At 39.2% G+C, this 23,812-nt stretch overlaps 1 protein-coding gene across 1 annotated transcript in view; it reads right to left on the minus strand.

The window, feature by feature from the left end:
* LOC139670141 (potassium voltage-gated channel subfamily KQT member 1-like) overlaps positions 1 to 23,812 on the minus strand; it is a 490,265-nt gene that overhangs the window by 189,041 nt on the left and 277,412 nt on the right. Inside the window, exon 16 of the mRNA XM_071551440.1 lies at positions 18,519 to 18,580. Coding sequence (XP_071407541.1) covers positions 18,519 to 18,580 — 62 coding nt within the window. The remainder of the gene's footprint in view (positions 1 to 18,518; positions 18,581 to 23,812) is intronic.

The raw sequence follows: 23,812 nt of genomic DNA on the forward strand, positions 1-23,812 counted from the left end.
CCCTGGCAGAAGCTCTGGGGTCATTTAACAATGAAGAACAAGGTTTTTCAGTTTCAGAGGAAAACACTAGTGGAGTTGCCAGGAATCAGCACAGAGGCCTCTCATGTCACAGAGGCCACTTCTGTGACACTGAGATCTGTCCTTGGAGCCCAGGGATGCAGATGAGCGAGTGTGCATCTTTGCACAATGAAACCAACCTAAAGCTTTCACCATTGAAGCTATTTCAGTGTTGATGCTTTGGAGACGTCTTCCCCCTTTCTGCACACTTTCCCAGAACTGGAAAATCAAACAGCATAGTAAGTTTGCAGCTGATGTTTGTCCAAATTCTCTGAAAGTGATTCAGACACATCATATTGACACAACCCTATTGACTACTGCACCTGAAAACCATATTCTTTTTTGTCCATCTGTATAAATCTACTTGAAAATGAATTGCCTTTTATTGTATTTTAATTTAGACACTTGTTCTGACAGACCAGTGAAATTACCTATTTTGCCTTTCAATGTCGTCAGGGATCAAGACAAATGTTCAGAACAAATGCCTTGTGGAAGGAAATAAATGAAACCACCACTCAGAGAATCAATTGATATTTTCCAAGGGTCAAAAAAGAAAAAAAAAAAAAACAGGAAAACAAACAAACAAGAAAAAAGAACAAGCTCATGTTATTCTGAGGTAAAAAGAAATCAAGATCAGAAGAGCTCTCCTCTCCTTCCCATCTCTTTAAATGACAGTGATGTGCAAATCAAATTTTGCAGGAGAGTACACCTGTGTTGTCATAAACTTATAAGTAAGTGCAGAGAATTTCCTACTTTGCTTTTGGAAACCCTGTCATTTGTCAGCTAAAGAGCAGACGGGAGGCTTGTTTCCTTTCCTTCTAGTCTTATTTGGCATTTGGTTGAGGTATGTACAAAATTTTCCAGGCTCCTTACACCAGAAGTCTTCGACGAAGTTCCCACTGACTACCTTCATTTGAAGTGATTCCTCTTCCTGTACATGTTTTGAATTTGCTGAGGTTTTTCCCTGCCTTTTCCTAGAGTTTCTGTAGAGTGCCTGCTCATGGCTTGTCACCTGGCAGAGACTGGGATGGAGTCATCTGCCAGAAGAGGCATTAACCATCTTTAGAGTTGTAGGGACTGCCATTTTTAAACAAGATTTTTTTCAAAAATCACTGGAGATTTTCAATGGAACATTATTTTTCTTTCCATGTTGAATGATTGCAATGGAAATATAATGTTACCACACATGCACAAATAAAATCATCAGCTTTATACCTCCTTCTGAGCCTTCATGAAATGACACATTTTATGGGAAATACATGAAAGAATAATTTAGCATTTATTCTTGATGTGAATTCAGAAATTGAATGAAAAGAGCTGAAAGTTAACACCTTTGCTGAGCTGTCAAAAACCCCCACCAAAACACAACTCACACCACAAAAACTACACCAAGAAACCACCATATATTGTCCAAAATGCAGCTCTGGCAGCCACAAGCCCCACTAGTCATTGTCACTGGGTTGTATTCTTTCCAAAAGATATGTACAGAACTTCTTTTCTGTAGCATTTGTCACAGAAGTTTAATGTGGTTACAAGAACACTAGAAAATCCTTTCCACCTTTTGGTCTCTGTCTTCATATCAAGAGTAAAAATCAACTGAACCCCAACCTTTTTAACCAAGTAGCAAGACAAATACTAATGATAAATCTAAACCAACCTCAAACCATAAAAAAATTAACAAACAAAAAGCTACACCATGTCCATAGTTTTTACACCAAAAGGGAGAAGTGGTAAAAGAGATCTAGTTACTAAAATTGATGTGAGTAGTAACATATCAAAGCTGGTCAAACACTATTTCAGCTGCATGCCGCTCCTAAAGAAGAAAAAAAGAGGGAATGATCTACTGAATGAGATGTTAAATAATACACATTAATCAAACACTGTAACCAGCTTCACACAGAGACATGCAGTCTGACAAGAAGGCCCAATTATGCAAGCAAAAATGTAGGGGAAAAATATCAAAAGATCTGCTGCGTATTTTTTCCAGTTTATTTTTCCCTTTTTTCCCTCTCTGCACTAACAATTTTTAGGAGGCCAAAGATATTCATAGTGAAATGTCACCATTCTTACAAGCTTAAATAAACTATTTATTAGCAGTAGACTAAGTACTCTGAAGAAATTTATTTGCCCTGGCAATAATATTTATAAATGACGTCTGAAATATTATGACACTGTACCAGTAGCATTGCAGTTTACCTGGGAGGATTTAGTTCCAATCAGCAAGTGCACTTAGAGGGGGGAAATATTTCAGCACAGGGCCAGTGTAGTGCACAGGCAACACTTGGGAGAAGATGAAAGGGCTGTAAGTACAATCACTTCATTGACACTGGCAATAAATAAATATAGAAGCAATAAATAAATAAATCATTCAGCTCCAAAAGACATGCAGCTATTTTATGGTCCCCATCAACTGAGTCTCTCGTGCCTGTCATGGAGAAGTCTAAATGCAGTGTGGCTAAAACAGGGAGCTGAGATCCTCAGCCACAGGATGGCAAGGGCTGTGAGGCTCCCAGAGGGGGAACACACGTCCCCATTGAGCACAGGGACACACGGGCTGTTCTTTATGCTGCTTTTTTTGACCAACTTACCCAGGCAGGAACAACAAGAGGAACCCAGCAATTAGGTATTCCAAACAGAACTGCTATTTTAAGAACAACAAACTTTGTTAATGGTTTGGGGGTGGAGGGTGTGGAGCATTTAGAATTAAAACGCATAAATGCACACAAAGCTGTAAAATTCAGACTGCTTAAATGCTTATAAATACTATAGTTGAACACACATTCCCCCAAAGGACATAGAAGCCAAAATGTATTAGGCTGTATGCTATGAGGCTGTTTTAAAAAGCAGCTCATGTTGGTGTTATTTGTCCTCCACCACAGGACAGATAGAAACTTAGTTAAAAAAAAAAAAAAAGAGAGAGAGAAATAACACAGATGATTAATTCTAAAACTAGATATTATTTCCTCAGGTCCTGATGGCAGTTTTGAGCAGGGAGGGAAATATGAATAAAGGTCTTAAGACTTTGCGTTTTGAGTTAAAGTCTTACTTTATTCATTTGAGTTTCTTTTAGTAAGTGAGTCAACACACACACACCAAAAGATCATTTTCCCCCAAAGTATCAGGTATACCACTGGGAAAAGTCAATAAAATACGCAGATATGAGAAAACAGTTTATACCTCCATCTTTACTCCCACTGAAAAAAAAAAAATTACAACTGGCACAAACAGAAATATCTCCTTGGTGTTTAAGCACAGGAGGCATAATTTTTAAGACCAACAGATATAATGTAGACCATAACATCTATTTAAAACATAGTATCTAAAAAAAGCTGGATGAGAAAGAAAGTATGTGTAGAGTAGTTGCTGAATTCTATTCTATCCCTCTCATACCATGTTTGCTTTATTTCCATTCCATCGTGGAAATGCATATGACTGACACAGTGACACAAAAAGCTCCAAATCCCAGCCCCTTTGGAATTCCTGTCAAAGGCTCTTAGACTGATGCAGTAACCTTCAGTGCATGTTTTTAAGTTTCCTAAATGTCCTTAATTTTCTGGCTGGATTTTTTCCCCCGTATCTGACCTCTAGTTCTTCGCATAGCAAGTGTTAACATACCTAAAGCAGAAAGACCTGCTGAGATGTGGTCAGGAGCAGGTCCCAACAATGTGCAAGGCACACACAGGGTGTGTCACGATTTTCATCTTGACAAGAACATCGAGTTTTAGCTCATCTAGGGAGTGGTCCTGGACATGAACTTCTACAAACTTAGCCCAGCTTTCCTGTTTATAACCAAATAAGGTGTTTTTTGTTTAGTTTGAAAAACAAGCACAGAACTAGCCACCACTTATCTTTAATGTCTGCTTCCCAGACACGCTTCTCACAGTGCACAGCTATCTGTTCTTCATAGGTTGCTTGTCAGGCTCATGAGAGTGTAAGAAGATGGGTACAGAAGGATTTTTTTTCTCCCCAGAAATTATGACCCAGGAAAACACAGAAAGCATTTCTCAAAGTATGACATCATAGTGACTAAGCCACAAAACAAAGATTCAAAATCATGGGACTGCCTACAAAATTTCACTGGGATTTCTTCCTATTTGTCTCCTCATGTTTAAGCAATTGTGCTGCACCCCTGCAAGCATTCCGGATTTTCTCTGTGTAAGGTCCAGGTGCTATCATATAACCACAATTCAAACTATGGGACATCCCTCTGAGCAGGGCTTGGAGGAAAGCCCCAGTTTCAGAGGAGATGTGCAATGAACCAGTGAATTATTCTCAGCCACACACATGCAGCCTTAGAGCAGAAGACTTTGCACCAAAGCCATCACCTGCCCACACCCAGCATCCCTGGACACCGGCCTTGGAATGACACCAGCTGCCTGTTTTTCAACACCAGCATCATCCATATTGCAGAGCTGCTGCTGGTGAGCTCTGACTACCTGCAGATGCCTCCTGGCAGGACAGACTGTGTGCTGGGGTTGAGATGGGGAGTAGAAATGACATGGGGATGGAAGTGCTGCTAGATCTGGCTCCACACAGCAGCATTCCTGCACTTGCAGTGCAGGACTAGGGCCTTTCTCCCATGCTTCTTGTCAAACACAGATGTCAGTAGTCCATGATTCAGAGGTCAGACCAGCAGGTCAAATCCAGTACCCAGAGCTCATCAGAAGACTCAGCACAAACCTAGACATGAACAATACTCAGTCCAGATTAGGGGGTGAACATGAGATGAGGTTTCAAGAATCCAGCTTAACATATGCGAGACTAGAGGTTTCTCCTTAGCCCAGACTGAGGGACAGTCAACAAAGAAGCAAATATCTGTCTACTCTTGGAAACAACAGGCTTGTTTTGCTAAATAAACTTCAACACATCAATTGTGTTCGCCTCCCAACTTTTTCTTCAAGAGATTAAATTGCATCCAACTTTTTCCTTTCTTTCTTCTTACTTTTCCATCCTCCTCCCATTAATCTTATCTTGCTGCCTAATCTTTGTGCTGGGGTTGTTGTACATCTCGGAGGTGCATGTATATCATTACAAAAAAGAAATGTAAAAGAATCATAAATGGAGGCTGATACACTAAATACAAGATATATTTTGTTCATTGCTCAATCTTACTTGGTCCACTCTGCCTGCTTATTCTAGTTAAATGCACATGTCAACATATAAAAAGTTATTTCAGACTGCAGCATTTCATTACCCGAGCCAAGCCAAATGAGCACAGGAATAGCAACAGTACACATGCCAAGGAAAATGAACTTTTTTTCCTCCTACTGTGACATTTTTGAAGGCAGCCAATTATACATTAAAAACATCATGAATGAGCAGTGTAATTTTGGAGCCATAACTTAAAGTGAAATATTCCTTTAAGCATGAAATTAATATAATCATGACATTTTAACAGTTTTTCATGGTCCTGCATTCTTCTACAAGGACTCATTCTAAGTAAACCTATATGCTATATAAAAAGACCACAATAATCTTTTCCCACTAGTAAAATTGCCACTCTTATGAGTGTTACATATATAGGAGCTTTTACATACATAAACATAGTGTGGTCACTTGTGGGATCTATAGATTACATTGGGGGCATATTAAGGGAGTAATGCATGTGCAAAATTTGTTGGTGTGTTTTACAGTGTCTAGATTTTTCTATCCTCTGCTATTTTGTACATTTCCTGCCTTGACATAAATGATCTCATTAACAAGAAATTTTAATAGGTATAGAGGGTTTTTTTTTCAAAATCTGAACTTTGTTGGCTGCAGCTTACTTCTATTTTGTGACCTCCCTCTGTATGTATACCCTTGGAGGAGAAGGAAAGAGGAGGAATAAAATAATAAAATGAAACAAAATTGTGCTCACACAAGGGAGCTTTCTGCTGAATGACATAACCTGTACTCCCAAGAGTCTGAGCTATGGTCAGCTTGTCCAACCAGCTAGCAAAACTCAGTAAATGCAGAGAAGATATTTTGGGGATTGAAAATCACCTTCCAAATACAAGCAGGTAATTTTTCCCTTCCAGGCCAAAGAAGGAAATCACACAGCAGCATATGGAGTACCCTATTCCCTACATATTAAAGTTGTGTTGGCTTTACAGCAGTTCCTGTCATCATTCAGTACCTTGCCCCCCCAAACATATATGTTTTACCACAGGATCAGGAGTCTATTTTTGCAATCCCAAATCAGACCAAAACTCACTGAGATTCCAAGATCTGACCCACTTGCAGTGACCCCTACAGTAACAGTTACACTGGATCTGGAAATAAAACCTGTTGTCAGAATCAGAAACAATGTTTTGGTTTGGATTTTTTTGTTACTCTGGATAGTGAGTTCAGAATGTGCTACAGGAGGAGAGCTTACTCACAAAATCTCCAGTCAGAAATAACAGCAATATTCAGCATTCATAAAGCACTGTTAGTTCTTTTTGCACTTTAAAAGCGAAGGCTGAAATGCATAAAATATAAAAGATAGCCAGAAAAAAAGATATGTAGATGCAAAAATTAAAAATATAAATCAGAGCTCTGTATTGACAAATCCATGCAACTGCACACTCAGTTAACATATACAAAAACTCCTGATGACTAAGGCAGAGCCAAGCAAGGCTGCAGGACCAGGCTCAAATGAAACCTGGCCTGAAGCATGACTCTGAGGTCAGGCTCCAGAATTCTCTAAGAAAATTTAATTTGTTTGTGACTTCTACATCCACCAAGAACAACTTCATGTTCCACCTCCATCCTTCTCCTCTGTCAAACTACCATTTCCCAACTTCATTTTCCTGCCCTGACTTCACCTTTCAGCCATCTCCCTGGTCTCACAGCTGCCTTCACCCTACGCTGCATGAATGCTGTTACCCTGGGGCAGCTGCCCACTAATTTAATGATGAGGGTGAATGGAGAGGTCAGAGCTGAGGGGGGCATAGAAATGCATATCCTGAGGGCACTACTGTGGTCTTGCCTACCTAGCCATTCATTTCTGAAGCTGGATATCCCATTTATATGGTAATCATAAATTTGACTTTGTGGTGAGTTTAATCCTTGTGTATAGTCCTCCTGCCCTTCAAAAAGTTATTTCTAACTGGCTTGCAGAGACTAGTTTCAGGTGTGTGTAGTGGTGGTGTGAAAAGCCTGCTGTGCATGTTTCTGGGTACTCATCAAGGACCATCCTCTTTTGATGGTACTACAGAATTTTGAAATAAGAGTGGAGAAAACAACTTTTTCTTCTGTTTGACTGCAAACACTGAGGAAACTGAACACTGCACAAAGATGTTAAGGCTCTCTGCATGGCACCCACTCATTCCTGTTATGAGTTCCAGGTTCAGCCTTCCTCGGGAAAGGACACTTGCTGCTTGTGGCTTTATGAACTCCAGATACATACGGCGGAAAGTTTTGCGAAGATGCTAAGCACCTTAGAAGCCGGTAACAAATTAACATTAGTAGGCGGCTCATGGTAAGGCCGAGGAGGAAATTTAAAGACGGTTGTGTTTTGAGTTGCTGCGAAAGAATGTGGGCTTCTGCTGCCTCCTAGGGTATGTCCTGATGGCAGTGCCTGCTGCTTGGGAGATACCTGAACTGCTGTTAAACTTCCTTAAGTGCAGGGCAGCTGGCAGTGTACTGATGGTGGCAGAGAGGTCAGGGTGCTGTCATTTGACCATATTCATGGCCTTTCAGCTGTTTTTTCTACCTCCCCTGTAGAGTGTATAGAAATATAAATCAGCATCTGCTACAGCTACTTACAGTCAGCACAACTGGACTGTCTCAAAAAGCCTCACATTTTAAATACACACTGTATTTCATGTTCATCCTATTTCTGGATTTTGAGGCTTCGGAGTTTCTGCTTTTCATGTGTGCCTCCAAAGCAAGGGCTAGTAATAGGCATTTTTAAGACATCTTATTGTTGAGGAATGCATCTGGTCCATCTATCTGGGCTCGCAAACAGTAGATGTAGATGCAGACCAAGTTACAGAATGAGTTCTGGGTGGGGGACTGAGACAAGAGGTCGTGAAGTGTCAGCCTTTTGGAATAAAAAAGGGCATGGAGCCAGGTGATGTCAGCCATGGACACTGAGAGACATAGCAGGAGCCAGGAATTGCTGACATTTTGGACAACAAAGGAGATGAAGATGGGTGACACCAGCAAGGTGGATGGCCACGGAGATGGAAGCAAAACCTGAAGACTCAGGAGGAAGAGTGAGACCTGAGTGCATGTAACTGTGATGGTACAAAATCTCGGATTCTTCTGTTCTGGGTCTTTCTCAGGGGCACCAGCTTGGGCTGTTTCTGTTATTGTGCCGTGAATAAATGGCTTTATGGAACCAGACATCTGCTATGGGAAACCTGCGGCAGAACGGGGAAGGAAACCTGGTCCGACTGTGTGAGTGGGGTGTGTGGGGAGCCAAGCGGGGACCCATTGGTCACTGGAGCCGCCCACAGTGAAGGGGCTTCGGTACCAGCAGTGAAAGCCTCTGATCCTGGAGTGTGACTGCCAGAGTGGCTCCTGAATGCTCAGACCGGGAAGTTTCATTAACATTGCGTAACTGCATGTTTCCAAATACAGAAGCCTTAAGAAATACGTGGGGTAGTAGGAGACTTGTGATATTATTGCAGAGCTGATAGTCTGCAATCTCTGCTCCTGAAGGCCCAACAAAGCTCTGTGAGCCAGATCCTCAATCCACATGGAGATCTAGTCAGACATTTAACCTGACCTGGCAAAAACAGCATGGTCCTGTACTAGCCTACATTTTAAATGACACTGTTTTGGCCATATTCCATACCTGTTAAAGTTGCTTTATGTGCCTTGCTGTATCCTTCACCTCTTGAAAAACAGTCCTTTTTAAGTCTCCTATTTTTGTTAGCATATTTCAGAAGAGAAAATATGACAGAATTTTCAGTATTTCTATTTGTCAGGTTTTGAAAACACAGAGGCCCAAGACACTGCCATGGTTCACATGTGCCATTTAACCATAGGCTGCAGGTGTCAGAAAGAAAGGGACATGCCAATTTGGTCCTTAATGATGTTCTTTCAACAGGAGCAAGCACAGGAGACCTTAACGCTCTCTACAACTCCCTCAAAGGAGGGTGTAGCCAGGTGATGGTCTGCCTCTTCTCCCAGGTAACAGGTGACAGAACAAGAGGAAATGGTCTCAAGTTTTGCTAAGGGAGGTTCAGGTTGGTCATCTGGAAAAATTTCTTCACCAAAAGGGTTGTCAGGCATCGGAATGGGCTGCCCAGGGAGGTGGTGGAATTATTGACCCTGAAGGTGTTCAAGAAACAACTGGACATGGCACTCAGTGCTCTGGTCTAGTTGATCAGGTGGTGATTAGTCAAAGGATGGTCTTGGCAGTCTTTTCCAACCTAAATGATTCTGCAATTCTGTGAAAGTCTGTCAGCACATTTCTAGCACTTATTTGTTCATCTGCATTCTTACACAGTATTGCTAGAGAAGTATGACAGATACAATAGAGATGATGGTGTTGCTGCAATGACTGGACAATCTCCTGAGACCTCCTGCAAGCTGAATTACCCTGTGTTCCCAAGGTATTTCATGGCATCACTACGATAGAATTGAGAATGCTGGCTATGGCCTGGCATGACAGCAGTTTTCTTCACAGGCATTTTAACCTGTGAAAATTATGTGCTCATAATGAAAAAAGCACAGTTCTTCAATAACAAGACCATAAATAAACTCCTAGATAAACTGCTAAGTGATTTAGTAATATTGAATTGTATTCTGATATTGCATAAAAAATACACTCAAGGATCAAGCTTGTAGTAGACTAAGCACTGTACCTACACGATCAGAAGAGATCTGAGATCATTACTGCCTCTTCTCCTCAGACTCCGAACCTAGTCCTCTTCTCCTCAGACTCAGAACCCAGTCCTCTTCTCATGGTCTCAGAGGACCATGTGTTCTGCCAAAGTACTGCAGAACACCCAAACTTCTAAACAAGAAAAATATTAATATAATTTATCAACATTATTTACTAGTAGGAAAAGGAATTATATTACAGGGGTAAATATGTATGACTAACCTGTTTGGTTTTTTCCTGCTACATAAGATTTAAAGCTATAAATGGAAAATAGCATATAAATGTAAATGTTGGGAGAAAAGAGGGTTTTTTCAGCTTCTCTGTTCCTCACCTCATAAGCCTTTGTATGGAATCCTTTATGTGAATTTACTACTGAATGAAAATTTTCTTCCTTGGATACAGCTAACATGTCAGGGCAGGTCACCACACTACTCCAGTGTGTCTTGGTGAGGTTTTTTCAGTTTTTTATTTTTATTTTACAGAGTGCTGTCATCCTGTAGCTTGCCTTGTACAGCAGTATTCTTCATACTGCTTATTATATATAGTCCACTGCAAACACCCAGAGATTAGTTATAGCAAATTAGTCTCAATCTGTTCTTCTTGCCATCCCTCAGCATCGAATGGGGCCATCAGCAGTAATGGGATAGCTCCGGGATCAAACAGATTTTTCCTCTGACTCAGCATCACAGTTCTTCCATGAAACATAAATCCATCTGTTATTCTGATAACCATCTGATTAATATAAATCTAGGGTTTTCCACTGTACTTTGCCACATAAAGAGGAATTAGAAATCAATAATACATGGCATTTAAATAACATTAAATCTGCCCTAGAAATTACTAATCTGAAAAATATGGTAGGTAAAATAACTGCAGTAATTCTGAAGTGAGGAGTACTAGAGAAAAATTAATCTATTACCTCTAGGAAAATTTGTATTCTCTATGAATTCTTCATTATACTGGAATGTCTTTCATTCAAAACCAGAATTAAATATTAATTTAAAACAAATTAATTAGAAATAACCTTGTCCGACTCAAATGCTCAGAAAATCAGAGTATTTCATCCCAATTCTCATTTTCAGAAAATTGCTCTCAAGTGTAAAAACTGAAAACAATTTCTTTCAATATAAAATTTAAAACACAGTTCCATAGAATGTGACTCTTTCTCAAAAAATGTTCCATTAGAAACAAGTTGTAATTTTCAGATGGAGAAACATTCCAAAGAAATGTTCTCAACTTGTCTGTAGAGAGGGCAGCACTTGTAGTGTTCAGCTATAACCTAGAACAGCTACAAAGTCTATTTTTGAAAGTAACTTACTAAGTTAAATTCTTTAAATCTGTAACAACTGAAGGTTGCAAACCCCATTCAAACTAGAATTTTTTCATCAGAAAATTACAATTTTTAAAACTGCTCATAAGAAAAAATGGGTGTAATGAACTGATACATTTTAATCCTTTCTCATTTGAACAGGATAATAGGATTTGCACATTACTAAACAAAGGCATTTTGTTTGGGTGCCTGGATCACGCAAAACTTTATTTAGAATAAGTTATTAAAAATTACAAAGAACTAAAATACTTGCAGCTGATCTAATTTCTGTTATTCTTTGGACATCCAGGTCAAAAATCTTCATGGGAGGGCTTGACTTTTTATTTAAAAAAACCCAACAAAAGTCAAAATCTCAAAAATACTCTTAAAGTAATTTTTTTTCACCCAGCAATCGTAAATAAATTAATCTATTATAAACAACAGAACTACGACAACTTTGATTCCTATACATTTGTGGCTGGACTCTCTGACACCTGAGAAGAGCCATGCTCACACTGTAGTTTTTTCTTCTGGGAGCAGAGGGATTAACACAATGTGTGTCCTCCACCTAGGCACTTACTTTCTCTACAACTTACAGGCAACAAATTTATCCAAGCTCATGACCATTTCCTCAATTTTGGTTAAAACCAGTTGTGTTGCTGGTAAGGTTTTGGTGGAGAGCAGGAGGAGATGGACAGGCTCCCTCAAGCACAGCCCTTTGGGTCAACACTGCTGTTTCCAGGACCTCCTCCCTGAAGGTTAAACAGCTGGGGTGCATCAATATGGATTAGATTTCCAACGTTGTAACAGACCATGAAAGATTCCCTTCCCAAAGGCTCTGTTATTTCCCAGCAGTCCTAAGTCACTTTGCTGTTTCTATCTTCCTTGATACTCACAGTTAATCTGTGAGGTTTTCTCAAGGAGCGTTAGTGAAGAGCAGTACATCTTCTGCAAGTGACTCTTCTCCTTTCTTACCAAAGGCAAGATTTGAACCCAGATGATTTCAGGCTGCTGTGCAGCATATGGCTGGGAGCCCCTGCCTACCCCAACCCCAGCATGCTCCAGGGTGTCATGGGCAGCCTTTGCTGGGTGAGTTTGCTTCCACCAGAGGAGTTTCAGCCAAGAGAGCAGAAACATGACTAGATTGCACCAATTGCCTAATCAGAGTAATCCTTGAGACTGCTATAAATGAGACCAAACTATTCAAGCTGGATCCTAATCAACAGTCAGTGCAGTCACTGGGGAGCAGACACTGCCATCTGCACGCTCATTTATTGGGCTTTGGAATTATTTAACATTTGATTTATGGTGGTGAATTGCATCCTGGCAAATGTTCACTATATGAAACTCTATGTTCCCTCACCCATTAAAAATCAGGGCCTGATCCATGTGAAAGCTTCCTGCTGAGTGCACTGTGTTTTGGATCAGGCCTCTGGGTCTAAAGACTGGCAGATAATATTCCATTTTTGTCCAATTTTTTGCTGAAATTTAGAAGAGGCTCAAGTGTTTTCCATCAACATTTTTATGTTTACTTTTGGGAGAATCTTCACAGTGGGTCAGGTTACTGTGATATAGAAAGGATGACCCACACTGACGTATAAATTTTCCAAAGGATCTCAGCCTCAGGCAGACATCTGCCTCAGAGAATTTCAGCCCAGATGGCTGAAGCTTGGCAAAGATGTAAGGAACTGAAAATAGAGCTCTATAATGGAAAGTGGTGTAAAACCTTAAAAATAGGAGGGTGCTACCAAGTATCACATATGACAAAGCTCCACAACAGAAGACATAGGGAAGAATGAGGGAAGAGTCTTTCTGTTATACTTCAGAATATATGATCTGCCTCTTCTTTTACTTGAAAGGCTATCAGAGTTAGCTCTTATTTTTGGCTAATCCTCCAGAAATTACCATCACAACTAGGAAGCCCAAAACCAGCCTTTCCCTCTCAACCGCATTAAACAAGGTTTATCTGAGAAGCATAAAACTGTCCCAGACAGTCAAAAGGAGTCTGGGTTGTGATAGTTCCTCTGTGTTGAGAAGTCAACTAGCAAACTAGAAAAGCTGTGCAGCTGAGATCTAAGCAGTTAAATCATCATTACTTGGTTTTCAGATGAAATACCTGCCTTGGTGTTTCAGTACAAAAACACATGCTTAATTTCAGTTCTACAATACCTTAAATCCTCAGCACAGCACAAAGATTCACTTAGTCATAATAGGTGAAAACCATAATTTCACCCAGATTAATTCTGGAATTTTTTAGTCTCTATTTCTGCTTTGACCTCATCTCAGTCAATTTTCTGCTGATGAACAGGATGTGAAGACATGGGCTGGAAACTTGTTTAAAGCCAAGTAAGAAATTTACTGCAATTTATACCTACATAAATCCTCGGTAACTTCACTGGCATAAATGGAAGCACAATTTGACTTGAATCATCCAGGCTCTTATTTGTTTGTTTTGTTTTAATTTGGTAACATTAAAAATAAAAATCACGTTATGCTTATCGTGCAGAATCAATAGATTTATGCTGACTGCTCTGCAGTAACTGAAATAAGGCTTTGACTTAAGTAGCTAAGAACACATAACACCCATTTGCCAAAAGTCTTCTGAAAAGCTCTATATTATGGAATGACTCATTCTTTACAGAACACGGGGAAACAATGCACAAACACCTTAGTGCCAAAACATGTTTTTGTTAACAAATAAGTTTGTATCAGACATATTTGTGAAAACTCATAAATAAAACATACTCATTTTGCAACTGACTAATCATGCACCAATAGTCACCTTTTTGTTTGTTTTTGGTTTGTTTTGCTTATGGTTTCTTTGATGTTTGTTTTTATTTTTTTAATCCATTTCAGGTATGTCCATCACTCCACACACAAATTGGCAGTTTATAATGGAAATTCTGACCAGGCCTTCACTATGGTGGTGCTTGCAGGCACTGTCATGATAAATAATTTACTGTTTAATGACTCCTGATGTACTCACAGCAGGAATGACATTCACTAACACCTATCTCTCCATTGTTACCCAGGGGGAATAAGATGGTAGGGCAACACCACTCTTCTCTGAGCCTATCATTTTAGCTCCCAACTCAAAAATGAGTGTTTGAATTGGTAAAGAGAGAGTTTATCACCACAATCCAACCTCTACATTTGTTTACATTGGATGACACTTTTGCTCTGGCTCATATTACTCAGACGGATAAAATTCAGAAGGGTTCTGCTTTACTGCCCTGTTTTCTCTTAGTGTTTCTGCATTTTTTAAATGCTACCAAATGGCTGCTTTTGGCTCCCAGCATTATCACATGTTGTCTATAAGTATGGAAATAGTTATGGTAATATGGACGTAAATCATAACTGTAAATACCACATAAAGAAGACTGCCATATAATTATAAAAATACCTAATAGATTTCTTTTTCAAAGACAACACAGCTGTCCTTTCTAACCTTTCATTTACAGATTCTTTTCTCTCATGTTTTTATTTATAGGTTGCCGTGCATTTTAACATAGCACACCAGGATTTTTGTTTCTAATTTTGAAAAGAAAAGGAAAAGAAAGAATACTCATTTCATCATAAAGAAGCATTAGTTTACAATTTTAAAAAGAAACTAATGCCAGCTCTAGAACATCATCTTGGAACCAATCTCCCTTTTAATATATTTCAAAAGAATCTGTCAATGGCTACATACCGCAATATAAAATTAAACCCTGCCATCAAACTAAAGAAGGGGTCGGCCAAATGGCACACATCACGTGTTGGGAAAGAAGCCTCACTCTTACTCTAAACATTTCAGTGTTTTTGTGAAAAGAACCACACTAACTTATTATGTTGACCACAACAAAATAAGATTTTTATACCCTATTCAGGGAAAACCAAGTTAAAAAGTGTTATGGGTAAACTTACACTGTGCCACATGGCATGTCATTGAAGGGAGTAAAGCCTTACACAGCAGTGATGTTGCCAAAAAGAGGTTTACATATTGCCTGAAAACTGTCACCATGCATTTTATCCCTTTCTAGTCAGCTTTACAATGCTTCAAGACAAAGTAAATTTCAACTCTGCTTTATGCTGGATTCACATTATGCTTCATCCTACACAGCCTTGTTGTTACCTCTTCCCTGTTACCTAAACCTTACATGAGGAACCTGGATAGTCACAAAACAGAGGCTGCCGGCAATGCTGTTTATGCCACATCAATGGAAGGCTGTTATCTTTGAATCTTTGAAACATTTCTGTCTCAAAGCTTCTACCTATCACTAAGCAACCACTTCAGAGATCTGCACCTATGCCTTTCTGTACAGCAAATCCCATATTTTAACTGAAACAATAGCAAGCCTCTCAAGGGAATAAAGTTCATCTTAACCATCAGAAATGAATGCTTTTCTCTCCCTCAGTTTACAAAAGGAGTAATTATGATTTTATGCAGAATAATGCACAGCTCTGACTGGGTGTAGTACATTCCGAGTCCCTTTCAGAGAAATTACAACAAATGAACTGCAAAATGCTGGTGGGAATGATCCATCTGGACCAGAGGTGTACTATCAGCTATTGATATAGCTTATTTAAGCAGACAATATGCTCAAATCCACACCACATTTTTATCAGTCTACAGTAACTGGCTTTTGTCCAAAAATGTGTCATTTTATCAGACGTGTCACTCTGCTGGGAGACTGCCATGCCTATACTGGGTGACTGAATGTTAAAATAATTTCTCCAGGGGGAAGATGCTGATCCCAAAGGTTTTCTAGTTCCAAGTGGGAGATCATTTTTCACCACCAGCTGGAGCCTGATGTCAGGCATGCCCTTGCTTCATTTATTTTCCTCAGAGGTCGAAACTCGGCTTGTCCTTCCTGTCTCCAATATTGTTTCACATTTGGGCACATAGCAGCTACTACACAGTGAACTACTGGAGCAGGAGAGCCCATGAGACATGGGAAAATAGCTTAGGGGAAGCAGTTTGACAGCAGAATGCAATAGATTCTATTGTCCCATTAGAACAGAGATAGCTAGGAAGTTTCACTTTGTGTTCGTTAAATAAACATATGCGTTTTAGCCTAATATGCCAAAAAGATGCAAATAAAAAAGAAACCCCAAACCAAAACCTATACCACCAACACACCAAACTACCCAACACACCAAACATTTTCCATTCTTCTGAATCATGCCTGCTTTCCTAGCAGGACTATGACAATGAAACCCTGTATACCTGAAAGAAGGTTAATTTGTACTGAAAGAACAAATACCCTGGGTTACCTCAGATTCTGGCATTTTTGTTTTACATTTGTAGTTTGGTCTGAAAACAAAAAGGAAGCTGCAATGATTGAGTCATATTATGAAAACATCTTAAGAGATTTTTATACCTTTCGAGGTCATTTCTGCAGAACAATAAGCAGAGAGAAAGGAATCACCAATTTCCATACAATAGTTAAAGCCCTAAGTTTAATTCTTCAACTCAGATAGGTCTTACCCACACTAGTGGTTTGAGCTTGCATCAGCTATATTTAGATGGTGTCTAAATGAAGTTGAGGTGGCTACGCCGCTGGGGTTTTTTTTAAGTTACATGACTTGTTCTGAGAATATTGCTGTGAATCCATGCTACAGACTTGTTATCACATGGCTACAATAGATATTTAACATGAGAAAGTGAAACCATGTGGCTTCGTCATCTCTGAACATTTAAATTGAGGCAGCATTGATGAAAATTATAACCTTTTGAATCACCTGGAGTTCAGTTTCCTGGCAGGTTTGGGCTGTAAAGGTAGAACACAGGCAGGTACATGTAACAGAGATCAGTCACTGCAGCACTTACTGCATACACTGGTATCTCCTGTAACATTCCTCTTCTCGTACCAAGATGCTTCTGCAGTACTCTAAATAAGGCTTTGAAATAAAATTTACCAAATCCACATCATGCTAAAGCTGGACCAATGCCAGACACACTAAAAACTTTCTCACTTCTCTTCATAAATATGAAGCAGTCATGAGACCATGAAAAACTGCTTCCAGAGGTATTTACAATACTATCAGTATTTCTCACTCTAAGTACTCTAACTATTACCACAGATACTTTCATTGCTACATTTTCAAATCTGTATTGTGAATTTCTCTATATATACTTATTCAAGAAATGTGAACGACCTACTGGTGTGAATTTACAAAATATACAGAGGTTAGAGAGCAATTTATCTTTATTGAAGTGAATTAAGGGAATCTGAATGAAAGCCATTTTCTCTTTAAACAACTGTTTCTGCACAAGGGAACAATACACTTTAAACGTTAATTCAGATGATTTCTCTTTACCTGTAAAGCCGATTCTCTGACACTGTCCAAGAAAGCTAAAAATGAAAGAAAATCTGTCCTTTGACATGCAGTGTTACATATTTCTGATGCTGACCTAGCAATGATTATTAAAAATTAGGCAACACATGGCATTAGTTTAATTTCAATTTTTGCCTTTTGGCAAGGCACACAGTGCTTAAGATTTATGAGGATTTCCCTTCCTCTTCTCACTTCACTTCCCCAGAAAAAAATGAAAGGAAAATTTGCATGAGAAATTTGAGTGAGACAAGGATACAAATGGGCAGTGGATATGCTCAATGCAAATGGACTTTTGCCTCAGCTGTTACAGCCCACCACACACCAAAGCTACTGTGTTGCTCCTGTCTACAGAAATCACCCTATCCTAGGGACACCAGCTTTTAGAGGTAGGTAAGAGAGCTGACCCAAACACTAGTAGAGAAACAGAGTCTTAGTTTTAAACAAACTTGTATTTTGTTATCACTTTTGTGCGAAAAGCTCTTGAGAATATTTGTATTAGGTCTAAAACAATAGAGCCTTTAGGCATACTTCTAAGTAACTCTAGTTAATGACAAACATGATCATATTCTTGAAGAGAAGACAGTGAGGGAGGGGCAGAACAGATGCAAAGGTAACTGCACAGGGAAAAAAATGCAGTAAACATTAAAAAATCTCAAGATTTTAACTGAGGTATCAACTGTTGCCATTTACGAAGACTCCTGATATTGGCCTTTCCATTTAATTCACTAATGCTTGCCTGACAAATATCTCATCAGTTCATAATACTTATATACAAGATGTGTGATTTGACCACAATATGAAAGTAGTTCCTTTTATACTCAAGAATAAAATCTGCATGGCAGGTAAGCAGTTAATGCTGAACAACATACATGTGATACTTCATCAACTCCCCTACAAAAATTGCGATATTATTCTTTATTATGGTGCCCCGTAATTCTAAAGTAAATCATGCCAAGATACTATCTTACTTGTCTGTAGATCAGATATCATGACTCACAAAAAAAAAAAAAAAGCAAGCTTTCATGCACTTACCTTATCCTCTAGCCGGATCAGTCTGGCTCCTATACTATAGTATCCTTTGTCTACCCCTTTTTCTAAATAAAGAAGAATAAAAATGGGACATCTATTAGGTAGAGAATAAATTCAGACTAAAAATTATATCTGTGGCATTTAAAGAAAAAAAATAAGCTGATAATAGTAGGATAGCATAAAAATCATGAACATAACAAGAAAATTTTTGATGGTGAATGGAAGTGAAAAAGAGTGGTTGGAGGAAAGGAATTAGTTTGTCTAACTGGCAAAATTCATTTAGTCTAAAGGGCAACTTGGACCTAGGTAGAGGTAGTCCGTGGATATGAGGGATTAGAGATAATGTATGTGGTAACTTGTTTCCTTGTTTAATCATTTCAGCTCATTGCATGTAGTTAGTTCGAAAGGTCTGGTACTGAGCATACCTCCTACTTTGGATATCATTGGCATGAGTGATGTACATTTGCTATACTTAAAGAAATCAGAATAGTTTCCAGCTGAGGTTGCAAATGTAGAAGGCAGCACTATCTAGGGGTTCAAGGGCTGGAGTGGCAGAGATCTATCTATCTATCTATCTATCTATCTATCTATCTATCTATCTATCTATCTATCTATCTATCTATCTATCCACTCTCTGTAAATGTGTGACACTAGGAGAAGCCCTTCCATCTCTATCCTCATTTTTCCTCCTACTCTTTAAGAGATCTGGTTATTAAAGCCCAATTATGCATTTTGTTTCACTTATTGACGGTGGATTGGGAGCCGAGGTTAAAAACTGTGTAAAATGGGGTCTATCCTTTCTAGTTTTGTGGCCTATTGCAAAGGAATGCCACAGTTCTGGGGTGTTATTTCACAGGAAATGAAGTACAAACCCACATATATTATGAGTTGGGAGAAAATATTCACAAGGATGCCCCAGTACTAAAGTAACCTTAGGCTATGTTAATGGAATTTGGACACATTTTTCTCTACTAAACTATACTTCCAATGCTGGGCTGGAGTAATTGACAGTTTCATAAAAGACTCAATTTTTCTGATTGTCCTAGTTCAGCAGGAGGGACCAGCTAACACTGTATTCTACCCCCTCTATTCATTCCCCAAGGACAATAGACCATTAGCAGCAGCTGCCCAGGGAGTCATAATCACCTTCACACCCAGCCTGAGGGGGCATGGCTGCTAATGGGCCATCAACAGTTCAACAATACCCCCTGGCTCCCAGAGTTAATTACCCATTGTGTGAGTCCCTGCCCAGGGGGAGGGACTGGGTGCTCCCTGAGAGTACATAAGTGGTGGGTAAGATCTCGGGAACTTCTTGTTGGATCCAGAGGAGCAGCAGGACCTTGACAGGAGGAGATCACCGCTCTCAACCAGACTACAGCCCTTGCCTGCACCAACAGGTTTTTCTTTTCCTTTTGCTCTGGACTTGGGGGAGCCACAGGGGTCTCAGCACAAGGGCTAACAAACCCCTTTGGGTTTGTGCCCTAGGACACTGGGTTATACTGCTGGCGTTTCCTGAGTTGAAAGCAATTTCCCTTTGTGTCAGTGTATTTATTGTAATATTATTATTAAATTTTAGCTCTGACTTATAATCTATCTCATGGTGAGTTCATTTCCCTTGATGGTTCGCCTTTAAACCAACACACTGAGTGATTTTGGTTTTTAAAGCTATTTAAGTAATTTTTGCTTAGGGCATGAGCAGAATGTGAAGGGCTTGCTGGAAGACCAGCTGAGATATGAATTTTCAGTGCATCACCATCCACCACAACTGCCTGTATGTGTGCTCATTCTGCAGGGAACTCACAGTCTTGCATTTCTCAGTGAATGGTGCTTGCTTTGCTACCATTACCATTAGCAGTGTATATGTTTGCTAGTGACACCTGTGCACCAAAGTTCACGTTGGTAACTTGTGACTTGTGCTTTATGCACCACAACCTTAGAGGAAGACTTTAGTGAAATGCAATGCTGGCAAGAGTACTCTTTGTGCGTTCTTTCTCCTCTACAGACCAATATGAATATTTAAATCTCATGGACCCTTAGAAGCTCTGTGTAGGCATTAGAATTCAGCAGTGTTTCAGCAGAGAAACTTCAGAAGCAAACACAGTAAGGAGAGAAAATTCAAAGATTGCTCAAGGACACTGTGTGAGGACAGACAATAAATGTCATAGCTTGGCTAATACATGTATGCTATTCACCATTCATGACCTTGGAAACCTCTTAAAATATAAGTGGCTGAGACTCAAGTATATCTGTATTCATCTCTGCCTAAAATGAAATAATTTCAACTACTTTCTAGTTAGTAAATCTGTAGACACATCTTTCAAAGTATGTATCAGAAAAAAAGCCATGCTTTTAAGGATTTTTAAATTGGGATATGATTTGAACAGCAGTGGGTAGGTAGTATTTTTATTTAGGTTTAAGCCCAAGAAGTCCCCCAAATGTGAATATTTCAAAAAGCTGCTTTACCAAAAAAAAAAAAAAAGGAAAAAAAGAAAAAAAAAGAATGATTTCCTCACCAGCTATAATTACATCCTTCAGATAATCACCAAGACACTCCAAACTAAGCAAAGCAAGTTAATCAAGTTTCTTATTTTAGTTATTCTCGAATGTTGTGTGGAACACAAAACAAGAAAATAGGAAGCAGATAAGCAGTAAGAAGCTATTTTGTGGGGTGTGGCACTAACATCAGAAGAAAAGAATTATATACATGCACATAGTTATGTCTTGTCCACCCCTTTCCTGGCATGCAAACTGTGTAAGTCACAAAATACTGTGATCTTTCCCACTTTCTTATCAGCCTCCATACAAAGCAACGTTCACTCTAGTTTACAAGCATTTTCTTCTAATAAAGACCATACTTAAAAGCACACTTGGTGTGGGCACAATGTGTACACACTTCTGCTTCTCCTGTTGTAAGAAGGGTGAGCAGAAGTTCAGATAATGTTTTACAAGAAAGCCTTTTTCTCCAGGGATTTTCACCTGTGTTATGCAGACCCAAGAGGTTCAGATGAACTACAGATAAACATCAGTTTTGTATACTTTTCTGAACCCAAACACTGGATTTTTGTTTTACTTTGGCATTATTCTTCACCTTTGCCCCTGAAAAGCTGTAGTAAGTCTCAAAAATTGCAATCAAAAGCAGTAAACTCCATTATGTGAAGTGAAGGTCAAGTATTGCACTCTTTTTATTTGAATCATTATATGTGTCTTTGTTAATTCAGTAATTTTATTAATATGTGCTTTGCCTCTATATCAACACTTTTGAACTATTAAGGTGTATATTTATTATTACAGGACTCTGTTTCATCTTACAAAATTGTGTCATCTGTGACACTGGGACTGGATTTCAATTAAACTAAGACAGTCTTCTGGTTATACTCATAGAAATCAGATTCAGGTATTTGTAAAATTTATTCATAATCCAAATATTTTTAAATCCACTCCTGATAGTAGGAATTTCAAAGAAAATTAATAGATACCAAGACCAACACAAGCAAAAAGGTAGAATTCCTCACCATGTGGGTATGTGAAACTTAAATAATGAAAATTCTTTTTATAAAATATCTCAGATATTAGAAGTTTATAGAAGTATCTAGGAAAGCTTGTTGAGAACAAACTATTTCATACTAATGAATCCACTGAAACCATGTCAGGAAGTCTCTGATTTGCAAATGACTTAAAGGTTACAGGAAGCTCAGAGGCTTATGCATAGACTTTTTTTACACATTTCCCAAAGCATCTTGCTTTTGGCTCCATCAGAGTCAGGACTGGTCTGACCCAGCACGGCTTTTATTCTGTTCTTGTATGCTTATCTTGTTTTAACACAGCTTTTAGCGCTTTTTATCTTTGAGAAACTAACTAGGAAAATAACAATAATTGCTTCCAGTGAATTCAGATTCTGGATCTTTTATGACATCATTCACTTTTGAAAAGTAATAATACTATAGGCACATTGCAATTACTTTATATAATATTATCAAAGTTGACAACAGGGTTTCAATAACAGCCTGATCCAAAACTCACTGAGGTCACTGGAAAGACTCCCATTCATTTCAACGGGCTTGGAATCAGACCTTAAGATTCTTTGAATGGGAGTATAACAAAACGAGGGAAAAAAAGAGCTCAAAAGGAAAATTCTTCCCATGTGTTTCTTCTTGGCAGTTTAATTTTGTTTGCATTGTCATTTCTCTTTTGCTTGCCATCAATACAAAAATAACACTGTCTGGAGGAAACACCCATATTACAAATGAGGTTTTTAGCAATGCCTGGAAAAGTATAAATATCATATTGAAAATACATTTTCAGTGTAGAGGAAGCCATGCATTATGAGGAAAACTCAGGAATCCTGGGTCATCTACTGCCACCACCTGCGGCTCCTCGAACGTTTCCATCAGCGCTGCCTACGTTCAGTCCTAAACATCCACTGGTCTGATTATATGACCAATGTGTCTGTTCTTGAACAGGCAGGGGTCACCAGTATTGAGGCCATGCTGATGAGAACGCAGCTACGCTGGGCAGGGCACGTCTCCAGGATGGAGGATCACCGCCTTCTGAAGATTGTGCTCTATGGTGAACTCGCCACCGGCTGCCGCAAGAGAGGAGCCCCGAAGAAGAGATACAAGGACTCCCTGAAACAACACCTCAGCCTTGGCCATATTGACTGCCATCAATGGTCCACTCTGGCCTCCAATCAGGATTCATGGAGACACACCATTCACGACGCTGCTGCTTCCTTTGAGAATGCACGGACAGTCAATCTTCTGGAGAAAAGACAACGCAGAAAGAACCGTTCCTTGCCAATGTCACCTAGGGAGATGTTCCACTGTGCCTTTTGTGACCGGACCTGCCTATCCTGTATCGGCCTTTTTAGCCACCAGCACGCTTGCAGCAAGCGTGGGTAGTGCCCTTCTCAAATCTTCGTTCGCGAAGGCTAGCCATGATGAGGAAAACTCAGGAAGAACTCTTTTTCCAGAGGAGAAGGGCAATGCACAAGTCTGTTTTCACCCAAACCAGACAAATACTGTAATGACTCATCACTGTTCATCACTTAGATAATACTGGCACTAAGGATGTGTTGGATAATACTGGGAGTAATTGTAAACTAACTTTAGATTTAGTTCTGCAGACCATTTATCTGGAACCACTTATCTTATTTTTGGATTTGTGGAGGATCTGGATAAAAGAACTACTAGATCAAATAACTTTTGGTTTTGGTCTTGCAAACCCATAACTGAGATTACCAGCTTTTGCATCCCTTACAACCATCTTACCTTTCCCAGTTAGTATTTATTCAGTACATT

This window comes from Pithys albifrons, chromosome 3 (assembly GCF_047495875.1).
Source record: "Pithys albifrons albifrons isolate INPA30051 chromosome 3, PitAlb_v1, whole genome shotgun sequence".
Taxonomy (NCBI): domain Eukaryota; kingdom Metazoa; phylum Chordata; class Aves; order Passeriformes; family Thamnophilidae; genus Pithys; species Pithys albifrons.